Source organism: Ipomoea triloba, chromosome 14, assembly GCF_003576645.1.
Source record: "Ipomoea triloba cultivar NCNSP0323 chromosome 14, ASM357664v1".
Classification (NCBI taxonomy): Eukaryota; Viridiplantae; Streptophyta; class Magnoliopsida; order Solanales; family Convolvulaceae; genus Ipomoea; species Ipomoea triloba.
In genome coordinates this window covers 9,057,497-9,081,044 of record NC_044929.1, presented here as the reverse complement: position 1 = coordinate 9,081,044, position 23,548 = coordinate 9,057,497, and the positions used below count along the sequence as shown (strand labels likewise).

The window sequence follows — 23,548 nt, the reverse complement described above, 5'->3', positions numbered from 1 at the left end:
GGAATTACTTTGCAGAAGAAGACGATTGTTTTGTTGTTGTTTACCTAAATCCCCATTGCCGCCCTTCTTGATTGTTTGCGACCAGGATATGAAAATCTCCATGGAATCTCAGTCCTTCATTCTTTATTTCCTCACTGTTCCTGTTGCCCAATACTTTGCTTCATCCCCTCCGTATTTATCTCCGCTTGCAGTCCGTAAGATCGTAACTATGCCGCTTACTTACTGCGCCGCATTTTACATATTCCGATCAATTACTTCCCTTTAATGGATGGTTTTCAATTTGGCAATCAAAGGCGTGGCGTTGAGCAGCATTTGGTGTAATTTCAACGTCGTTGGTTCGCTAGTCGTCTATGTTGCAGTGTCCGAGATTTACAAAAACCGTGTGGTGGGATTTCCTGGGAATGCATAAAGGCTACCAAATCTTTAATAAATTTAGCAATTTCGAGTTGCGTCAGGGTGTGTCTGGAATGGTGGTGGCATGAAATCGTGATTCTGTTATTCAGATTTATATTTTCCCGTCTTCTCTAAGTTTTGGAGTGTTGACGAGAGTGGGAAACGACCTCGGTGCTGGCCAGCCGAACCGAGCCAAACTCGTAGCCGGTGCTGGCCAGCCTAACCGAGCCAAACTCGTAGCCATTGTCGGGCTCTGCACTAGCTTCATTCTTCGCCTGCCCCCACTCGCATGGCAAATTATGTTATGGACCCGATCCACCTTGCAATATGGACTTTGGTTTATGCTAACAAATTTATAACTCTATATTAATAATTTTAGATCTTAATATACAAAATTACATCACTCAATATTTACAACTTTTGAACTCTATATTCACAATTTTGTTATATAGATTCAAAAATTGTGTTATAGTATTGAACATAAAGTTATGAAATTGTGAACATAGAGCTATAAACTTGTGAACATAGAGTTATTAAATTGTGAACGTAGAACTATGAAATTGTAAACATGAAATTATGAAATTGTGAATATGAAGTTAAAAAATGTTAACATGAAGTTATGAAATTGTAAACATGTATTATGAAATTATGAATATAAAATTATGAAATTGTGAATATAGAGTCGGGTCCACCTTGCAAGGTGGACCCGAGTCCATGGCATAACAATTGCACTCGCATTTGGTGTGACCGTGAGGAACGTTTGGGCTTCGATTTTCACCCAACAAACATTCTTTTCCAATTGTCCTTGCCGGGTAGCCTTACACGGTGACTGTATTTTTTTAATCAGATAAAAAAATGTTTTTTAAAGATAAAGACACGTGTCAACACTTGAGAAGTACTAACCTGCTAAACAAGTTGATCTAGGTTGATCTGGACTCAATTGAGTAATTTTACCAATTTAGAGGGTTTGAATTTTAGGGGCTAATTTGACACTTAATACAGGACCACCAATGAGCGCAAAGGACTCCGTTGTAGCGGCTAAAACACATTTGACTATTTGTTCCGGATTTGAAAAAGTTTATATTTTTTCTTATTGTATTATTTTGTTATGGTTTATATAATACAATAACCTAGTTAAACTAGTTAAGTTTCACCGCAAATTATATCGTGGACCGCGGTTCGCAATGGATTGTGGACCGCGCATCAAAACGACGTCGTTTTGATTAATACAAACAGACAGATGAAACCACCTCCGTTCCGCGCCATTCACTTTCAGTTCATATACAATGCAGTTACATTCAACACAACTGCAGTTACATTTCGATATAACTACAGTTTCATTCGATAATATCAAAACACAAATGTGAAACTGTTATTCAGTATCAGTTCATATACAATGCAGTTACATTTCAGTTATATTTCGATATAACTACAGTTTCATTCGATAATATAAAACACAAAAGTGAAACTGTTATTCAGTATCAGTTCATATACACTGCAGTTACATTTCAACACAACTACAGTTACATTTCGATATAACTAACAGTTTCATTCGATAATATAAAAACAAATGTAATGCACTATCTTTTGAGATGACCTATAGTATCAGTGACCACGGTGCACAATGCATTGTGGACCGTGGTCCACGGTATAACGACTGAAGTTTTACCCCAAATTTCAACCGTAAAACTAGTTAAGTTTTACCCCAAAGCTCCCACACCATGACTTGATAGGATCGTGAAATAGTAACATAATCTTAATATTAATATTCTTTATTAATTAAACTCAAAAGCTCTCATTTAGTAACAATATATCCAAAACAGCTGAACTATTAAAATTACTTATGTAAATAGATAGACTAATCACGTGGTTAACGGATTTAATGAAAGGACCAAAATTAAAGAGAATTATACAAATCAGTATATCACATAGTCAATAATTTTAAAAAGAACTGTGCAAATCAGTATATCAAATAATCAATTATTCTATAGATCATGAATCATAAAATTATACAAACTGCAGAAGGAAAAAGTGGCCTTCAAATTCAGAAGATAGCTGTTCAACCAACAAGGTAAAAGCATACAAAATGATTCAAAGAATACAAGCCTGCAGAGAGCTCTTATTCAGAAAATTAGATTTGTCCAACTAGAAGTATTACCCGTCCCTATTACACAGGATAAGATATGTGAAAGATTCACTTAGAAAGCTTAAATAAAGATAAATAGGTTGACATTCATATCAGAAAATGATGTCCTCATCTTTCTGTGAACCCTGGGATAGCAAATTATGCGCTGCGCCAAGTGAAATGCCTTTCCTCAAAGAAATTTCTTCAGCAACCTTCTCCTCTGCAAATAGTTTAGCAGAGGCCATCTGTTTCTCTATCTCTCTCTTCTTGTAGCCTTGGATCTTCTTCAGCCTAAAGAAGTCCTCTCGCTCCAACTCATCCAGTTCTCCCTTGATGTAGTTTATTGTGTTCTCTAGCCTTGGTTTCACCACGTTCTCAAGTGCATTAACCCTGCGGTTTGTGGTCTTAATAGCCTCGTCAAGAGTGAGAAATGATGTTTGCAGGGATGCAAGCTCAACAAGGAGCTCGATTGCTTTCACATAGGCAGCACGGCATGCTTGTACCTGTTGCCCTCCTCTAGCTAATCCAGTCAAGTCATTCTTTGTCTCTCCTTCAGAGAAATACTCAAACTTGGGGAGCTTAACACCAGCAATATTTTCTTGGCGTGAACGAACTTTAAGTGTTGCATTCTGAACATTTTCAAGCACTATATGTTTAATGTTCTCACCAGCACAATATTTGACCTCAGTGAGAGCAAAGGAGGAACTTTTCATGACCTCTCCCATAGATTCTTTTGTTGACACAATTTTCTTGAGAATCTGTCTGAACTGCACGGTGAGAGCATCACTTTTCTTCTTAAGCAAAGCATGGCCTCTTGTGGCACCAACAAGGCGAGCTTTCATGACACCAAGCATTGTGACAGTAGGAACCACATTTAAGCGTTGGTTTTGCCCAGCCATTTCTGTCAAAGAAAGAAAACATTAGAGTGTATCTAATTCTTTTTCTTCTATTTTCCATTCATCAAACAAACAAGTGACCACTACTACTGCTTTAAATACCTAAAGTTGTCCCCAACAATTTCATAAAATGCTGGAAAATTTTGTTCATATTTCAAAGACAATAAAAAGGCTCCATGTTACTACTAGAATTCTGATATGCTATATTACAAATAAGTCAGTACAAAAATTGGAAAAGAAATAAAATATGAAAATAGCATCGTGGAACAGCCCTCTTTCTTCACAACATATTACTTTCATTCTGAATTTCTGATATTACCAATTAAATTTTATCTAGCCATTTTGACCTCTGCAAAATCAGGTCTTTCCCATATCAATGCAAGAATCATGAATGATTTCTTACATAGAATTGACAGATCAAACTTAACCTTAACAAAATCTAATGCAATTAGCCATATTACAACTCAACCAAACTGAATATTTCAATCTAGTTGAGGTTACCTTTGTTGATTTAAATTCATCATTTTAGTCTCTTCACTGCTAATCAATGTGTAACTCCTTAGAAAAGATATGCCATTGATATCACAATCAAGCATCAAGCATACACTATCATTCTAGTCCTTAGGTGGTCCAAGTGAAATTATCGCTGATTTTTAAAAAATCAACAATTTAATACTATCTTCAGGCTAATTACCATTCATGTGTTTCCAATACTATTCAAACAAATAGTATGATGGGTGATTTCAAATAAATCAAAAGAAATAATTCAACTCTCTGAATCTCAAGCCAAACAAAGACAGTACTATCATCACATATTCACTAATTCCCCACATAACTGTAGCATTCAAATATCAATGGAGTTTACCAAAACAGTATAAAACCAAAAGGTAAAGTCAGCCATAGACCCATACTATACTCCTAAGGCATTTCATATTCCAGAAAGTTGCACCTATGGTTAAGGCATTAAGCTACAGAGTACAGACTAGTCCCTACTAAGATTTTACTTGTAAAGTACTCCATTCACATTGAAAATTCATTTTTAAATCAACATAGATAACGGGGTAAAAACTTTCACATCATCCGTTGAAGAGTCACTATTCCTTTTCTTTGGATCAGCAAAGACAATAAGCAATTTAATCTATAATGAAGCAACAAGCCTCCTTTCGCAATGTAAGCTTGTTGCAGACAGCACAAGGATCCCATTAGACAAAAGAATACAAGTCAAATGAGTACCTTCAAGCCATGAGCTCAGTATATATATCAGATGAAACATAACAGAACAATTATAATCTAAACCCTGACCAACTAGAAATTACTACCATTCTTATCATCAGGCGTCCTTTCACTGCTTTGCACCTTACACGGTTAGAAACTTACAAAATGGAATGGTTGAGAAAACACCCTAGCTAACTTCTTCCAAACTGGAACAACTAAAACATAGTGCAAAAATTTCCAGCATTATAGCACATCTAATTAAGCAGAAAGTGCTTAAATGCCCACCATATACCCGCACACTCAACTCATATAATGCAAATCATTATCTGATCCGCCGCTACGTCCTACATAGCTATTCCAAACACCTTCATTTAACAGTTGTATTTACTCGAAACAAGAGTTTAATCCGTATAAGAATGTATCCATACCTAAACAAGAGATTAATCAGAAAAAGAATGTAACTAGACCTACATGTAGCACAACCACACAACGCGCAAGGTGAGGATATCTACGAATATCAATCGCACAACAGAATTTAAATCCTATTAACAGATTCAATAATTAAAAAAATCCGAATTCCGAGCTAAACATACTGAGACGCAGAGTCCTGATCGGTAACGATATTTAGTCAATCCGGATAGATAAACAAACACAAACAGCAAAAAGCATAACCACAACAACACAATCTAGATCTGGAAGGAAGCGATTAAGAATTCAAAATTGCGCTAGAGAAACGAGCTTACTTTTGAGATAGAAAGACGACGACGACGACGGCGACGGCGGCGGCGGCTAGGGAGAGAGATGCAGAGTCAATAGGAGATTGAGATGTGTATACGCCGGCTTGATTGATAGAGAAAACGAAATTATTGTTGAGGAAGCTCTACTAGGGCGCCAGAGAGGCGGAGATTAACGATGAGTGGAGAGTCCCAATACTCCATTCCTGAACTACGGTGGCTAAGCATCCATGATTAAAAAAAAACCTTTAATTATTTAAGAAATTATTATAAATAATAATATATATATATATATATGGCCTATATAGCAATGTATTCACACGAGGACCTATAGATTATAGAGGATTATGAAGACTAATTTGATGCGTTAGATTGAGATTTTTAATGGTGTAGATTTATTCTTTATTTTGTGATTATTTGGTAAGTTGGGAGCTGAACAGTTGGATATTTTTAGGATGGGGGATATTTTTGTCTTTGTGTTAGTGGTTTTATTTCTTTTCTGTTTTGTGTTCGACCGGAGGCTTTTCGTTTCTTGGTGTTGGCGATAGCTCTGGTGGTGTGTTCTTGACGGAGGGGAGTCAGCAGAATTCGTCGGCGGTTGTCACGGTTTTGAAGACTTGCGGTGCAGTGATGGTGGATGGCGGCGGTGTTGGCGGTCGGCGACCTCAGCAGTCTGGTCCGGAGATGGGGTCGGCAAGTCGAGGTAGGGTTTTCGTTTTGGGTTCGTTTTTTATGTTATTTATTTATTTTTGTTATAGTTTCATCTGTTGGGTTTTCTGGTGCATGCAATCCGATCCGGTGGGTGTGTTCGGTCTACAAGGTTGCTTTCCCGACTTGCCGTAGGGTTGACGGTGGTTGCGATGCCGTTCCTAGTCTCTTTTTTTTTTTCCGCATGTTATCAGCTTGTGGGTTTATTTGTTTACTTTAAACTCAGTCAGTTATGTTACATGCAGATTATTATGTGCCGAGATTCATATAATTTTATGCCAATGCTGAGTATATTGTGTGCCTAAGTATATATTGACATCTTTTCGTAGACTAAGGGTGCGTTTGGTTCGCACATGGGAATCGGAATCGGAATGAGTATCAAATACTTGATAATGGTAATGGGTTTTTGGTGAAAGTATTTAGCATGTTTGGTAGTTGGTGAAAGTATTTTCGTAAAGCATCTACGCTATTATGACAGTAGTAGCGTAGGTTTCCTTATTTATGTATGAAATCAACTTCTTTTTTGTTAATTCAAATCTTATCATAATTGAAATTCTTGTTCATTCTCTAATTTGCCCTTGATCCAAATTTGCAGCGTCTTTCCCTCTCACCGTCCAATTTCATTAATCCTACTGAAATTCACGTATGTTTAAGTCAGGTTATTATGGTAATTTTAGTATTTATATTACATGAATTGGAATGGTGCATTTTAGTACATAGTGTGGTGCGTTTAAATACATGTTGTGGTGCGTTTTATTACGCATGTTGGTGCATTAACTATGTTGTGGAATGATGTGTTTTAGTCCTGGTGCATTTTCATACGTAGAATGATGTGTAACTGTGTTGTGGAATGGTGTGTTTTAATACGTCATCTGGTGCATTTTAATACGTTGAATGGTGTGTATTTTAACACACGTTTTCTAATAACTGTAATAGTGCATGTTTATAATCTGGGGATGGGGATTTTTAATAGGTGGAGTAGTGCATTTTAACACACGTTGTGGTGCATTTTAATACGTAAAATGGTGCATATTTTAACACATGTTTTCTAATATGTGTAAATAGTGTATGCTTATAATCTGACATGAGACATGTTGTGGTACATTTTAATATGTAGAATGATGTGTTTTATTAAGTATATTGATTAATTTTAAGTGAATATGTGCATTTGGTATATTGTGTGGAATGGTGTGTTTTATCGGTCTTTGATGCGTTTTAGTACGTAGAATGGTGTGTTTTGTAACATATATATATATATATATATATATATATATATATATTTTCAACCATTAGATCATATCAATTCATCAAATCAACGTGCAATATATATATATATATATAAAAGATACTCCCTCTGTCCCATTTTACTTATCCTATTTACTATTCACTGGTCAAATCAACTCTTTCTCCATATTGCTTATTTTCTTTAGTAATTTTTTATTATTTTTAAATTTAATTTTTTGTTTAATAGTACTTTTAATTAGTTTCTAAATATATAAATTTTATATATTAATGCTAAACTTAATATTATGAAAAATTGGATTAAAAATAACTTCAGTCAAGCCTCATTAAACGAACCAGATAACCAAAATGGGACGGAAGTAATAATATATACGGAGTATCATTTATCAAGCTAATCTATATCTATACTTCTATACTATCTATATCTATACTATTAATAAAAACAAAATTCTCCATTTTAATTTCCCTCACAAAACAGTCATATACTATTACAGGGCATTTGGTTGAGATTAGAGAATTAAGGAAGAAAAGAATTGTAATTAGATGAAAATTGCAATTCAATGAATAAAGTAGGAATTGAAATTAAAGTGTTTGCTATGCAGGAATAGGGGTACAGAGAATTGAAATGTAAGAAACGACAAAATGACTAAAATGCCCTTATGCAGTAGTAATAATAATTCTTTCAAAATAATATTAATAATTTTAAAAAAATAATAATAATAATAATAACAATAATAATAATTCTTTAAAAAGAAGAAGAAGAATAATAATAATAATAATAATAATAATAATAATTCTTTCAAAAAAATTATAAAAGACGAAGGGTATGGAAGGAGGGGCAAAATTATCTTTACACCAAAAAAATTGCCCCTCCTCTCCACCGAATTACAATTCATGGGATTCATGGGATACCCCATAAATTGCAACTCTACGGAATTGCAATGCCATCCAACCAAACAACATAATTTAGGAATTCATTGAATTGAAATTCAATGCCCTTCAAACTACAATCAACCAAACAGGTCATTAAGGTTTGCGTAATATTGTAAAAATATGGTAACACAATTCCTATTCGTACTGCAATAATTGTACATTAAAACATGGTAATAAAATTCCTAATACAATATATATTCTTACTTTCTTATTCTTAATACAATTCTAGAATAAATTACTAATCGTAATACTACATTACATATACTTTCCTGCAACGTAATCTATCTATACTATTAATAAAAATAAAATATTCTATTTTAACTTCCCGACCAAAACAGTGTTATACTATTAAGGTTTGCGTAATATTGTAAAATATAGTAATACAATTCCTATTCGTATTACAATTATACATTAAAATATGTTAGTACTTAATACAATTCCTAATAAAATATATTTTTTTAAGAACACCTATTAATATGCCTAGGAATGGTAATACAACTCAAATTCAAATCTATCTATACAATTAATAAAAACAATATCCTCAACTTTAACTTCCCGTCCAAGCACTCCTATATTATTAAGGATTGCATAGTATTGTAAAATATGGTAATACAATTCCAATTCGTAATACAATTGTAAATTAAAATATGTTAATGCAATTGCTAATAAAATATATTCTTTCCTACGTTCCTATTCATAATACAATTCTATATTAAAATTAGGAAAAATTGTAAAAAATGCCCCTCTAAAATATGCCACTTATCAATGTGGCTCCTGAATTATTAGGAGTGTAAATGTTGCCCCTCAATTATCATAACGTTACACATACTGCCCCTCCCGTAACGGATCCGTTAGTATGCTCCATTATGTGAGGATAAAAAAGTAATTTCATTATTTATTATTATTTTTTTCTTTTTTTTTCCCTTTGTTTTCTAGATTTCCATTCCCTTTAGATTACGTATATCCCTTTCTTTTTATTTCCTTTTTATTCTGCAATTGAAAACAGAGGGCAACGACATTGGCAGATTGTTCGAAGACTTCGACAGACTCCTGCGACGGCAACGACAGAGAGCCACTGTCTGATGCTGATAGATTCCTCTCCTACTGAAGACGATCAATGACATATTTGAACCATTCGGCATTCAATTCTCCTTGTTCAAAACCCTAACCCTACTCGAAAAAGACAGTTAATACGGAGCAAATTGGAACAAATTCGAAGCTTGGAGTATATAATAATGACTAGTCGAAGGCTATCTGGACTAACTGCTACACCCAAATGTAAGTACTAAATTGAATTGGTTTGTTGTTGTCTGACTTGTCATAAATGGTAGTAGTTTAATAGTTGAGCCTCTTAATAGTGTGTTGTTGTCTGAATTCTCCACATGTGTGTAGGTCCCAACATTGTGTTAAGTATGCTTTTTTTTTTCTACCCAGATTAGTACAATAGTTGTTTTTTTTTTTACATAGATTAAAGCTACATGTGGTCCCCAATACTGTGTGTTGTCAAAAACATGTCGGTTTAGTAAAATTGAGCTTTGTTGTTGTGGTCCCAAGTAGTTTGACTTGAAATTAATGTAGTTATTCTTCCATTTATTTACTGCCAGATGATGAGCCAGATATGTACACTCTGAAACTATATTATGGTGGTGAATTAGTGCTAAAACCTAGAGTTCAATATAAGAATGGTAGAATTGAGTATTTTGACAACTTCTCTGCTGAAGAAGGTAGCATTTTAGAGCTAAGAAAAATGGTGAAAAGCTTAAAGTTCAGTGATAAGAAGATTAATTTTTGTTTTAAATTCGGTTCTAAGAGTTATCCAAAAGTTAGACAGATTAAAACAGATGCTGAATTGTTGAGTATCATGTATGAAATTCCCAAAAATAAAGAGGTTGAAATGTTTGTAGAACATGTAATAGAGGACCAGTGGGACTATGAGGTAGAGGTTGAGGGATATATTTCTGATGAGTTGTGGGTGGAATCTGAAACTAATGCTCCTTTAGAAGATTGGGAATTTGAAGTTGGTGACAATGTGAATGTGAATGCTTTTGTTGATGCTACTGTGGATGTTTCTGTTGATGCTACTGTGGATGCTAATGTCAATGCTACTGAAGTTGGGGTGTCTAAAATCAGGAAAAACAAAGAAAAAGTGATAGATTATGATAAAGAAAAAGATTTTGTCCATTCTGAAGATGAGTTGAGGAGTTTGTGTTCATCTGACTCAGACTTAGACCTATCAAAACCATCAAATGTTTTTCATGAAAAGGATCTTGAAAAAGAAGGATTCCAGTTTGTTGTTGGAATGATATTTAACAGTAATGATGAGTTTAAATGGGCTGTAAAATGTAACCAAGCACTTAGGAAAAGAGAAATCAAATTTACTAAGATTGAACCTGCTAGAATTACTGTTGCCTGTAAAGATGTGAACTGTAAATAGAAGATGTATGCTTCAAAGAGTAATTCTAACAGCCTACTGAGCATTAAAAGTTATAACCCAGACCATACATGTGCTGTTCAAAATGATATTAAGAATGTGAATGCTGGATTTCTTGCTAAGTACTATCAAGATGAGTTCAAAAGTGCTGATGATTCATGGAATAGAATTCAGTTTCAACAACAAGTGAAGAAGAAATTTAATTCTGTAATAAGTAAACACCAATCATGGAGGGCAAAGAGATTGGCACACAAGGAAAATAATGGGGATGATCACAAACAATTTGAACTGCTTTGGGACTATTGTGAAGAGTTGAGGAAAAGCAACCCAGGAACCACTACAAAAATGAAGGTTGATGAGGATTGCACAATCAGTGGAAGGTCAAGGTTTATGAGGTTATATATTTGTTATGCAGCATGTAAAGAGGGATTTCTAGCAGGTTGTAGGCCTTTCATTGGATTGGATGGGTGTCATTTAAAGGGATGTCAAAAGGGAGGCCAATTACTAACTGCAGTTGGTGTTGATGCCAATAATGCAATGTTTCCAATTGCATTTGCCATTGTGGAAGGGGAACTTAAAGAGACATGGGCATGGTTTTTGGAGTTGTTAGACCAAGATTTGAACATTTCAGAAAATCCAAATGCTTGGACCATCATCTCAGACAAGCAAAAAGGGTTGTTGCCTGCTGTGGAGGAACAACTATCAGGGGTAGAACATAGGTTTTGTGTGAGACATATGCATGCTAATTTTGTTAAAGATGGATTCTCTGGGCAGTTATTAAAGCATAAATTGTGGGCAATTTGTAGAGCTACTACAGTACCTGAATACTTGACTAAAATGGAAGAGTTGAGGAAGCTCAATCCCAAAGCAGCTGATTGGGTTTCTGCCAGGGAACCGCACCATTACTGCAGGGCTTTCTTTAGCTCTTTTCCCAACTGTGATATTCTTTTAAACAACCTGTGTGAATCATGGAATAGCTCAATCTTACAGTTTAGGGAGAATGGAATTATGACAATGTGTGAAAACATAAGGGTTTACCTAATGGTGAGGATGCAACAAAACAGAGACAACATGAAGAAACACCCTTTGAAGATCTGTCCTAAGATTATGAAGTTGGTAGAAGAGGCCAAAGACAAGTCCAATGACTGCACTGCCTATAGGTCAAAGGATGATGTTTATGAAGTAGAGGATTGCTATGGAAGGAAATATAAAGTAGATTTAAGCCAATATCATTGCTCCTGTAGAAGATGGGATCTCACAGGTATGCCATTACTTAGTTTTCTACTTTTATTAACACATTATGATTATAAAGTACAGCATTGTAGCCATTATATTTACACATAATGAATATACTTTCTACAGGTATCCCTTGCAGCCACAGCATTGCAGCTATTAGGAGGAAAGGTTGCATTCCTGAAGAATATGTTAACAACTGTTACACTGTGGAGTCCTACCTGAGATCTTATGAACCTGCTATTTTACCGATTACTTCTTCAGAATTATGGCACAAGACAGGGTTCCCACCCCCACTGCCACCAAAATATAAAGCACAACCAGGAAGGCCAAAAAGAAAAAGAAGAATGGGACTGACAGAATCAGCTACAGATCAAGTTGGAAACAAGGGAAAAGTGGGTGAATCAAAACGGTGTACTGTGTGTGGAATGAAAGGGCATAACAAAAGAAGGTGTAAGGCAAAAGACAAGCAGGTTAGATGCACATAAAATTGTTTAAAAAGTATGTTACTTAAACCAAATTACAAACATGTTTAATCTGATTTTTTTTTTTTTGCAAATAAAACTGTGTAGGCAATTGAGGAAGAGGCAGATGTAACAGCAGGAATAGAAGAGGAAGCAGAACTAAACATGGGAGTAGAAGAAGCAGAGCCAGAAGTAGAACTACAAGATGTTGTTGTTGAAACTCAAGTGCCACCATCTGTATTACATGAAATGGTAAGATGAAATAGAGGATGTTATTACTGAAACTCTCTTGAATGCAAACATTTTTTGCTAAATGACTACAAAATGTGCAGGACATGATGAATTCTCAACCCAGTCAGAACCTCAAGTATAAGAATGTTGGAAATCATGAACCTCAAGTATCAAATTTTATTTCATCACACATGGAACAACTTCCAACAGCAGACAATGTCATTAGGAAAGGGGGAAGATAATATGTAACTATCTCAACTCTACAGAAGAAGATGAATGTGTCTAAGGATAACAAAAAAAAGAAGTCATGAATTAGATGGAGTTGGCAGTACTTATCAAGTTGGCAATAGTCTTAAATTATTGCTTTGTATTTTGATGTAAAATTCAGGCAGTAGATGAAGTTGGCAGTAGTCTTAAATTATTTTGCAACAGCTGGATGCTTTTTGATAAATCATGCACAGCTTCTACTGTATGCACAATTGCCTAAGTATGGAATCTACTTTTGATGAATTATGCACATCCTTCTTCGTTCTTTTGTGACTTTTTGCCTTTTGCTTTTTGTCTCTTATGTCATTTTGGACAGCACATTGTGCTTTACAACAGGGATTTTTTAGCATTATATACGCTATATACAATGGACATGCCATGACCTTGTATTTATTCATTTAAAGCCACACTGTTTGTCTTATTAGCCTGAATTCAACATTTGTTTATGCACATATATTGTTCACTAATTACATGTTTAGGCAGCACACAAATTGGGGAAGATAGACTAATATTTGGATCATAATGCATTCTGACAAAGTGGTGTGCTTGAATCCCTTCAATGCACAAGTGGAAGAAAAAAAATGAATATAATAGGAGAGGAAGACACAAGTGGAAGAAAAAAAATGAATATAATAGGAGAGGAAGAAAGAGTAAAAGAAAGGAAAAGAGGCTGCCTACAACAGAAAATGGCAAAAAAAAAACTAATACACAGATGAACAAGAAATAATAAATTAAAAAAAAAACTAATACACAGATGAACAAGAAATAATAAATTGCAGATCACTAGAAACAGTTTCATTTTCATTCAAATACAAAATAACATACTCCATCACCTACTACATAATATTAGCCTGAAAAATAACATACTCCATCACCTACTACATAATATTAGCCTGAAATATACTTTCTTGTCTCTATTTTGTAGCAATACTTCCATACAAGATGTAAATAACGCTTAATTTAACTGTAAAACACCATCACCTGCAACAACACATTCCCATATCATTTTCCAAATAAAAGGAAGTACTAATCCTACACTAAACCCCCACAAAAAAAACATACTTCTCCCTCTTTGGTTATTCAAAGCAAATTCCAACCTTGTATTCTTTAGTGTTAGATGCTGCACCTCAACCTCCTTCTTTTCAATCTCAATTTCAAGTTTCTGGATTTGATTCTGCTGCTTATCCAATCGTTTAAGTAGGCCTCTGATCAATTGTGCTACTCGTTCAGTCACATCGAAATCTAACCACTGAAAAAAACGACAACTTCCATGGCCCTGCAATTATTCCCAACACATTTTATCTGGAGGTTATTCATAATTATCTAGAAAATGAACATTTCCAATCAGAATTAATTACACCATATCTTTGACATGCTCGATATCTCTTTCCCGGATTCGCATTGCTCCATGACATTTTGACGGGTGCAAGAATACCACAATGACAACGTATCTCCTCCATTGATGAACATGAAAAGCTTTGGCTCCCCCCAGACATATCTTCAAATGCATCAAACAAAAAACATTATTTTAAAAATTCCTAGGGCTTTTCAAATACAAAGATACCACTAGCCATCTTTGATTCCAAAAATTTCCAACGGTAAATAAAATTCAATTCTTCCAATAATTAATTAGGGTTATTTAACACAGTTAATTAAGAAGAAGAGAACAAAAAAATGAGAAGAATGACAAACCTAGTTGTTGGCGAGGAACAGAAAGGCGAACACGAACGACGAATCAGGATCTTCTATCGTGGTCAGTCGCTGTAGGTGGCTTGTGTTCTGTTGGTTTGTTCTTCGTCTCTTCTGGTAAGCATATGCTGGGTGAACACGGTAAAGAAAGGGGGAAATGGGATACGCAAGATAAAACAAGGAAAAAGAATGAAATTACTTTTTTATCCTCACATAACGGAGCACACTAACGGATCCGTTACGAGAGGGGCAGTATGTGTAACGTTATGATAATTGAGGGGCAACATTTACACTCCTAATAATTCAGGAGCCACATTGATAAGTGGCATATTATAGAGGGGCATTTTTTACAATTTTCCCTTAAAATTACTAATCATAATAATAGAGTACATATATTTCCCTGCAATACAATCTATACTATTAATCTCGAGTAAATACCAGAGGATGTCCTCCGACTTTGATGGCACCGCCACTTTTAGTTCTCAACTTTTAAATCAACCACTTTTAGTCCTCCGACTTTGATGGCACTGCCACTTTTAATCCTCAACTTTTAAATCAACCACTTTTAGTCCTCTTACTTTTTGTTTTTAGCCACCTATGGTCCTGCCTTTACAATTGGACATCTAATGTCATTTTCTCAAGGGCAATTCAGTAATTTCATAATTAATCTATTAAGTATTATGTTTCCTCATCAGAATAATTGAAGAAACCCTATTCTCCACTCTCCTTTGTTAACACTAAATTTTGGACCAAATGACTAAATTACCCTTGAGAAAATGACATTAGATGTCCAATTGTAAAAGAAGAACCATAGGTGGCTAGAAACAAAAAGTAAGAGGGCTAAAAGTGGTTGATTTAAAAGTTGAGGACTAAAAGTGGCAGTGACATCAAAGTCGGAGGACTAAAAGTGGTTGATTTAAAAGTGGCGGTGCCATCAAAGTCAGGGGACCTCCTCTGGTATTTAATATTCTCTATACTATACAAAATTACAATTCATCAATAAGTCTTAAAAAGACTCTTGTATAAGTAGTTGCACAAACCACTTCCCAAACCAATGTGGGACGAAAGCTACTTGCGAGTTTTTTCTCTCCACTTTTATAACTTCAATGTGTCAACTTTGAGAAACAATTTTTCATTCACCCATTGTCTGTTTTAAGCGTACATTATATCAATTTTTTCATCTAACTACGAAAAACCCGAATCCATTTTGACCCAACCCAAATCGAAAGGAGAACACACATATATTTGTACCACAATAGAATTTTTTCCACTTTTGGTCCTATGACTTTAGTGCCTCCGTCAATTTAGGTACATGACTTTCATTCCTGACATAAGTAGTGCTTGACTTTAATTTTTTTGCCACTTTTAGTCCTTGACTTTGATTTTTTTTTTCCACTTTTAGTCCTTTCGACCATTTGAGCTACAACTTTTAATCGAAATCAACAAACTGTCGTGCCATTAAGGTTAAATAACGTTTAATGTATTTAGGGATTTATCTATAGACAATTTTACCCTTAATGGCACAACAGTTGTTGATTCCGATTAAAAGTTGTCGCTTAAAAAGAGAAGCAGAACAAGCACATAACGTTTTTTTTCCTATTTTTTATCTGATTTTATTTATAAATATATTTAGCGCTTTATCAAAAGAAACTTTTACTCTTAATGGCACAACAATTTGTTGATTTCGATTAAAAGTTGTCGCTCGGATGGCCGAAAGGACTAAAAGTGGAAAAAAAAATCAAAGTCAAGGACTAAAAGTGGCAAAAAAATTAAAGTCAAGCACTACTTATGTCAGGAATGAAAGTCNGACTTTCATTCCTGACATAAGTAGTGCTTGACTTTAATTTTTTTGCCACTTTTAGTCCTTGACTTTGATTTTTTTTTCCACTTTTAGTCCTTTCGGCCATCCGAGCGACAACTTTTAATCGAAATCAACAAATTGTTGTGCCATTAAGAGTAAAAGTTTCTTTTGATAAAGCGCTAAATATATTTATAAATAAAATCAGATAAAAAATAGGAAAAAAAACGTTATGTGCTTGTTCTGCTTCTCTTTTTAAGCGACAACTTTTAATCGGAATCAACAACTGTTGTGCCATTAAGGGTAAAATTGTCTATAGATAAATCCCTAAATACATTAAACGTTATTTAACCTTAATGGCACGACAGTTTGTTGATTTCGATTAAAAGTTGTAGCTCAAATGGTCGAAAGGACTAAAAGTGGAAAAAAAAAATCAAAGTCAAGGACTAAAAGTGGCAAAAAAATTAAAGTCAAGCACTACTTATGTCAGGAATGAAAGTCGTGTACCTAAATTGACAGAAGCACTAAAGTCATAGGACCAAAAGTGGAAAAAACTCTACCACAATATATCCACTAAAATGACATTTTATGCTATTTTTTTCAATAGTTATTTGTCCAGAGAATATCAACGCTCTACGGTCAACTAACAATCACTCAACTGATTATCCTATTACTCCAAGTAAATTTTTCTCTAATATAGTTATACTTACTGAATATCAAAATATAAGTGTACCTCAAGATCTTGCAATAACTAACGGACAAGTAATTAAATAAATGATATATAATGCAATACAAATTATATACATATTACATTTATACACTTATTTTAGAATACTGAATTTTTGTGATATTTGTTTCATGCAAGGAAGACTCATACTATAGTTTATTTGTCGATTCTTAAATGTTATAAATCATAATATCGTAAGAAATGGATACTTTAATGAAATATGAAACATGAGTAGTTTGCCAATCAACGGTTATGGACATCGCATTTCAACAGTTTGGATGGGCATAATTCCAAAAAGTCATACACTCCATTTGGTGATCTGGAGTGAAGTTTGGATTAACAGTTTAGATATATGATTCATATATTCTGATATATTTTTGTTTATTGCATGATGTCAGTATGATGATTTGAATTTTGAGAGCATAGAAACAAGCTCGAAACATGCTTATATGCTTGAATGGTCTTACCTCAAAGTTACTACCCACTATCACACAATCACACAATGCTTTATGTTGTATGCTAAACTCAAGGTTACTAACTTCTCACAACAGTTAGAGGCTTGCTTTATATGTATGAAATATTTACAAAAAAAAAAAATTAGGCTTTAGATGTGAGTTTTACTTTTATATACCTGAGAATCTAAAACATTTAGAAATTTAGTAATTGGTAAAATCAATATGTTTTACAGTTTGACTATCAAAACTAATTTTATGGAATAAATCACAGAATATATACATGTAGATTATAAAATTAAAATTTCAGTGTCAATATTGTTATGATTCAATGCTTTGATTACATTAAAAGTGATTTTTTTAAAATTACAAGCTCAAGATGTGGCACGCTTGATAAGTCGCAGCTGGAAGGTCAGAGATCCGCTCGCCGACTTTAGATGTCATTGATCAAATTAATCAATACATGTATGATATGAACATTGCAAAAGGACGAACATATTTAAGTTGTAACTCTTTGTGTAAGGCAGAACCAGACGGTGAAAATATATTAGAAGTACACACTTCTAAATTCTTAAATAGTTTGAGATTGTATGATTTTCTTAATCATTCATTGACATTAATTAAAGGTCGGTGCACCCGTTATGTTATTGCGGAAGATATACCATTCTCTTGGTCTTTATAACGGTATGCGACTCATCATCACAAGATTGGTAGATCACATTGTTGAAACAAGAATAGTTAATGGGACACCGGACACATGAAGGAACCAAAGTTCTTATCCCTCAAATGTCTCTCACTCTTTCTGATACGAGATTGGCCTTCAAGTTCCAGCATAAATACTTCCCATTGATGCTTGCATATGCCATTACTATCAACAAAAGTCAGGGCTGAACACTAACTCACGTTGGGTTATTACTAAAAAAACCAGTGTTTAATCACGATCAATTGTACATGGCTTTCTCCCGAGTCACCCATCCTGATAGCCTGATGAAATTGTTAATTAGTTCTAGACGAGGATGGACAAGATTGTGTTGCTACTACTAATGTTGTCTACAAAGAGGTTTTCAATAATGTGTAAATACAACCGGTGATATTATGTTTTTTTTTTCAAGATGAAAAAATTGATATATATCTACACAAAAATATATCTTCCATACATATGAGTTAGAATAACAATTGATTCCTATAACTGAGTTACTAGGGAATGAGTATATTTGCCCAATTTATAAAAATCCTAAACAATGATATATAAAAGGGAAAATGGCACTTTTTCCCCCTAAGTTATGTGCATATAGCACTTTTCCCCCCTGAGTTATTAAAGTGGCAGTTTTTTCCACTCAGTTATTTTAAAAGTGGTAGTTTTTCCCCCTGAAATGTTAAATTGACATTTTTGCCCTTAAAAATAACTATTTCATTTATTTTTATTCTCTAACCAATTATATTACTAATATGCATGGAAGATTACGGTTCGATACGAACCTAATCGAACACCGTAGCAATTGAACTTAAAAAGTATGGACGGTTACGGTTACAATTAAGAACTGAAAAAATTAAATAAAATAATTGTTAAATTTATACTATTTTTAAATAAGAAATAAAATTATAAAAATAAATAAATAAGTTTCGATTGGCGGTTCAAAATCGAAATTGGAATCGAACCGTACTGATTTATCAAATAAGTGTTTGATCATTTTCACTGTATATGAATGTGGTTCAGTTCCGGTTTACGGTTCAACAATTATTTAATTTTATTTTTTCGGTTCTGAATCGTAACCAGAACCGTCCACTACTATTTCGATATGATTGCTACAGTGTTTGGTTAGGTTTGAATCGAATCGTGATCATCCATACATATAAGTAATAATTTTTTGGAGAAAAAAAATGAAATAATTATTTTTAAGGGTAAAAATGTCAATTTAACATTTCAGGGGGAAAAAGTGCCACTTTAATAACACAGGGGGAAAAATGCTATATGCACATAACATAGGGGAAAAAGTGTCATTTTCCCTATATAAAATCTCTAAAATTCTAGCACCACATGCATACATCTACACATTAGCTATTAATTAAGCAATTATTTGCTGGAATTCAAACAAGGATAACATTAGAAAACATAATCGATATGATCCAAAACATATCTTCAATTGCACTATATAATATTTGATGTTATAATTTATATAATTATATATCGATCCAAATATTTTTAATATATTATAATTGTAACCCCTCAGCTATTCCGATAAGTTTAGGGTTCGAAAAATATTTTTAGGCTATGACATTTATGAGAAGATCTCTCGGTACTTCAAAAGGATTTTTTTTTTAGTAAGACTAGTTATTAATAAGCTGCAATCTACGTACCAGTCACAAACCGACAAATTTTTAAGGATGTATATACAGTTCGAATTTCCCTAGAGAATGGATTATTAAGTATGATACGATTAAGCCTGAACTTCCTATTTAGTTCAAGTGAAAATTAAACGGACTGTAAGAGTGAAATTGTTACGGACCTTCGTACCACTGTATTTCGCGAGATACCGGAAAATTTCCCGATTTTAGTGGTTAATGACGGGATTATTTTTAGAATAATTTTGGTATTAAAATTTTCCCGAATTAAGTTATATTCCTCCGAACTTTTATCTGATTTAATCCAAAACTGGCAAGATAAATCCTACTATTCATGATTTACCATGGAATTGTGACAAGTGTCACAATAATTACCACATAGTAATTAAATAATGTTTTGTCATAAGAGAGTATAGGATGAACCATACTAGTTGGCTTAAGCTCCAAGTTATCTTTCCCCATTTCTCCCACACTCATTTTCGAAATTAGGAGAAGGAAAAGAAGAGAAGAAAATATCATCTTTTTCTTGAGATCCAAGAACTCCATAGCTATTTTTTTTCAACACAAGTGGTTCCATAATAGGTAAAACTTTGGTTTTATTCGATTAATATGGCTAGAATCCTTCCTAGAACTTAAGTTTAAGCTAAGGATTCATGAAAATGTTGTTATAATGGTGATTATTGTTTAGGATCTTCGGTGAAAGTTTGGAGGAGAAGATCACCACTTTGTCTATGGTAGTAAAAACTACTTGGGAGGTAAGGAATCCCTTAAGTTGGTTTAGTCACTTGAAAATGAACAAATGCTAGTAAATTATGTGACTCGGAATTTTATGTGAAAATTATGTGTTAAGTTTGTGGATCTTTAAGTTGGCTCAAAAGACTACACTTTAAATTTTTGGTAATTTTTGTATACATGTTCATAGCTAATGTATGCATGTATATGTTGTATTAATGCCCATATAAGCGTATACTTGTGAAAATAGTGGGAAATCAAGGCGTTACAACGCCGTTTTTACTGCCCAAAACTGGCAGATTCGGATGGACGCGGCCTTGGACGCGCGTCCACCGTGAGTCCATCGGCGCCCAGTGCTTTGAGATCACGGCCGGAAGGCCGGACGCGACCACGGACGCGCGTCCACTGCGCGTCTGTTGGTGTCCAGTGTTTCGGCATCACGGCCGAACGGACGGACGCGGCCCGGACGCGCGCGTCCGCCGTGCGTCTAGCGGTGCGGGAATTCGCGCGGCTGCGATGCGTGGTTCTGTTTTCGACCGAACTTTCTTCCGTAATTTTTGCTCTTGCATGATATGATGTTTGAAAGGCCTACGGGCACCCGAGTTCAATTTCTGAAAGTTCAAATATTGTTTTGTAAATTACGTACATTGGTTTGGAAGAAAAATCGTGTTTTCAAGAAACAAGTGTAACTCTTGTCACTTGGGAATTTATGGTAAAAAGTCAATGACAAATATGAATATTTGGGAATATATTTTGATAGGAATAATCGTTTTGAGACTTTATGTGAAAATACTAATTATATATATCAAGAAAGAATGTTTTAAAAACCTTAGTTTATGGATATAGTTGTGAAGGATATGTTTGACCTGCGGGAGGCTTGTGAGCCGTGGCCCGAGATTGTTGAGATGTTTGACCTGCGGGAGGCATGAGTGCCGCGGCCCGAGGTTGTCGAGTTGTCTGACCTGCGGGAGGCATGAGTGTCGCGGCCTGAGGTTGTTGAGATGTTTGACCTGCGGGAGGCATGAGTGCCGCGGCCCGAGGTTGTCAAGTTGTTTGACCTGCGGGAGGCATGAGTGCCGCGGCCCGAGGTTGTCGAGTTGTTTGACCTGCGGGAGGCATTAGTGCCGCGGCCCGAGGTTGTTGAGATGTTTGACCTGCGAGAGGCATGAGTGCCGCGGCCCGAGGTTGTCGAGTTGTTTGACCTGCAGGAGGCATGAGTGTCGCGGCCCGAGATTGTTGAGATGTTTGACCTGCGGGAGGCTTGTGAGCCGTGGCCCGAGATTGTTGAAATTTAGTTACTCCGTAACTATGTTGAAAAATAAAATGTCACGAATTTTGAGCAGTGAAGTGTGTTGTTGAACGCTCTATTTTGTTGAGTTAAAATGATGAGAACTCCCGGAAATGAAAGGTATTATTTGTGGATGCCGCTCATATACTATGCTATACTTTCTTTTGTTGATAATATGGTTGCAGATAGATTTCAACTTATGGGTAAAGCTTACAGTTTTCTGAGTATTATGTTTTTCGAAACCTTTGTTTACTTTTGAGTGACAATGGATTTCCTTACTTAGCCGTCGTGCTAACTACACTTCATTGTGTCCTTTATCAGATGCAGTCTAGCGTGGGCTCGTGCAGCCCCGGGGACTCTGATGACCGATCAGAGTTTGTGTTCCCTGTCTTAGACTATGACGACTATGTACAGTACCTATCTGATGGCGACCCGTTTGCTCCCGGCTACGCTCCAGATCCTCCATTTCCGGCTTGTAATCCTGACCCCATTCCCACTCCTGTCTCACCAGTGGTACCTGTTTGGTCTCCTGCCCCCGTTAATCCGTGGTGTCCTATGGATGTCATTCAGGCGAGCTATGGGTTTTATCCCATGGAGGTTTTACCTGAGAGTGACCCCCTTGAGTTTGTCGTTCACTACCCCTATCCGTGGGACCCGAGTCCTCCGGAGTATCATGAGGAGTGGATGATGGTCATCAACACTTGCAACTTCCTAGACCACATTACCTTGTTCGAGGGTGAGTGGCACCTCGTTTGGGGCACGTATACTGGCCCGGTGTACCACTCGTTAGACTAGTTTGTGTCTCGGGAGGAAAGTCAAGTCTGGCCTTTTTGTGTATATATCTTTTGTAGCCATGCTAGTTCTAAGGTGGCTAGTAAGGTCGGGTCTAGCTCAAACTCTTTTAATGGGTTGTAAGAAAACTATGGTTCATGTTAGTAGCTAGTTTAGCTACTCTTTTGCTGATGTTATATATATATATAAAGTTATGATGGTTATGATGATATGATACAGTTTCCTTACCTTTAGCCTGTGCATCTAGAGTGAACTCTTTCTGTATTTGATTGGGTTCAGTCTAGGTGTGGCGGTAACTACTCCGGTTGTACGGTATAGCCGGGCCGGGGTGTTACAATAATAAATCCATTCTATGCATCGCACGGGTGAAAATACTAGTTATTTGTAATAACCTTTACATTTTATTATATAAATTTTGATTAATTTGTTGTTTTAAATTATTGATTTACTCCAGTTAATTTGTTAAATATTATATACTTATTTGATTTTATTATCAAATTAATCAATACATGTGCGACATGAACATTACAAAATGACGAACATATTTAAGTTGTGATTGTTTGTGTACAGCAGAATCAAACGGTGAAAATCTATCAAAAGTACACGCTCCTGAATTTTTAAATAGTTTGAGATTGTTTAGACTCCCTAATCATTCATTGACATTAAAGATTGGTACACCTGTTATGTTATTGCGGAACATAGACTACCATATTGGTCTTTGCAACGGTATGCGTCTCATCGTCACAAGATTGGCAGATCACATTGTCGAAGCAAGAATAGTTAATGGGACACATGAAGGAACCAAAGTTCTTATCCCCCGAATGTTTTTCATTCCTCCTAATATGAGATTATATT

General features: G+C 35.1%; 2 protein-coding genes across 2 annotated transcripts; one reads left to right on the top strand and one right to left on the bottom strand.

Moving 5' to 3' along the window:
* Positions 1 to 2,359: 2,359 nt before the first annotated feature.
* On the bottom strand, positions 2,360 to 5,604 carry LOC116005098 (V-type proton ATPase subunit D). The gene is made up of 2 exons (XM_031245341.1): positions 5,373 to 5,604; positions 2,360 to 3,419 (listed from the first exon to the last, which is right to left on the bottom strand). Exon 2 carries the CDS (start codon positions 3,415 to 3,417, stop codon positions 2,632 to 2,634), a length of 786 nt encoding a protein of 261 aa, XP_031101201.1. The 5' UTR covers positions 3,418 to 3,419; positions 5,373 to 5,604; the 3' UTR covers positions 2,360 to 2,631.
* Positions 5,605 to 10,683: 5,079 nt separating this feature from the next.
* LOC116003910 lies at positions 10,684 to 13,092 on the top strand. The gene is made up of 4 exons (XM_031243850.1): positions 10,684 to 11,938; positions 12,040 to 12,383; positions 12,483 to 12,626; positions 12,707 to 13,092. Exons 1-4 carry the CDS (start codon positions 10,684 to 10,686, stop codon positions 12,845 to 12,847), a joined length of 1,884 nt encoding a protein of 627 aa, XP_031099710.1. The 3' UTR covers positions 12,848 to 13,092.
* Positions 13,093 to 23,548: the final 10,456 nt, after the last annotated feature.

Excerpts from the sequence above, each read along its gene's own strand:
- LOC116005098 (XM_031245341.1), bottom strand. The coding sequence starts at position 3,417 with ATGGCTGGGCAAAACCAACGCTTAAATGTGGTTCCTACTGTCACAATG.
- LOC116003910 (XM_031243850.1), top strand. The coding sequence starts at position 10,684 with ATGTATGCTTCAAAGAGTAATTCTAACAGCCTACTGAGCATTAAAAGT. Across the intron at positions 11,939-12,039 it reads TAGAAGATGGGATCTCACAG|GTATCCCTTGCAGCCACAGC; the intron begins GTATGCCATTAC and ends TACTTTCTACAG. Across the intron at positions 12,627-12,706 it reads CATCTGTATTACATGAAATG|GACATGATGAATTCTCAACC; the intron begins GTAAGATGAAAT and ends CAAAATGTGCAG.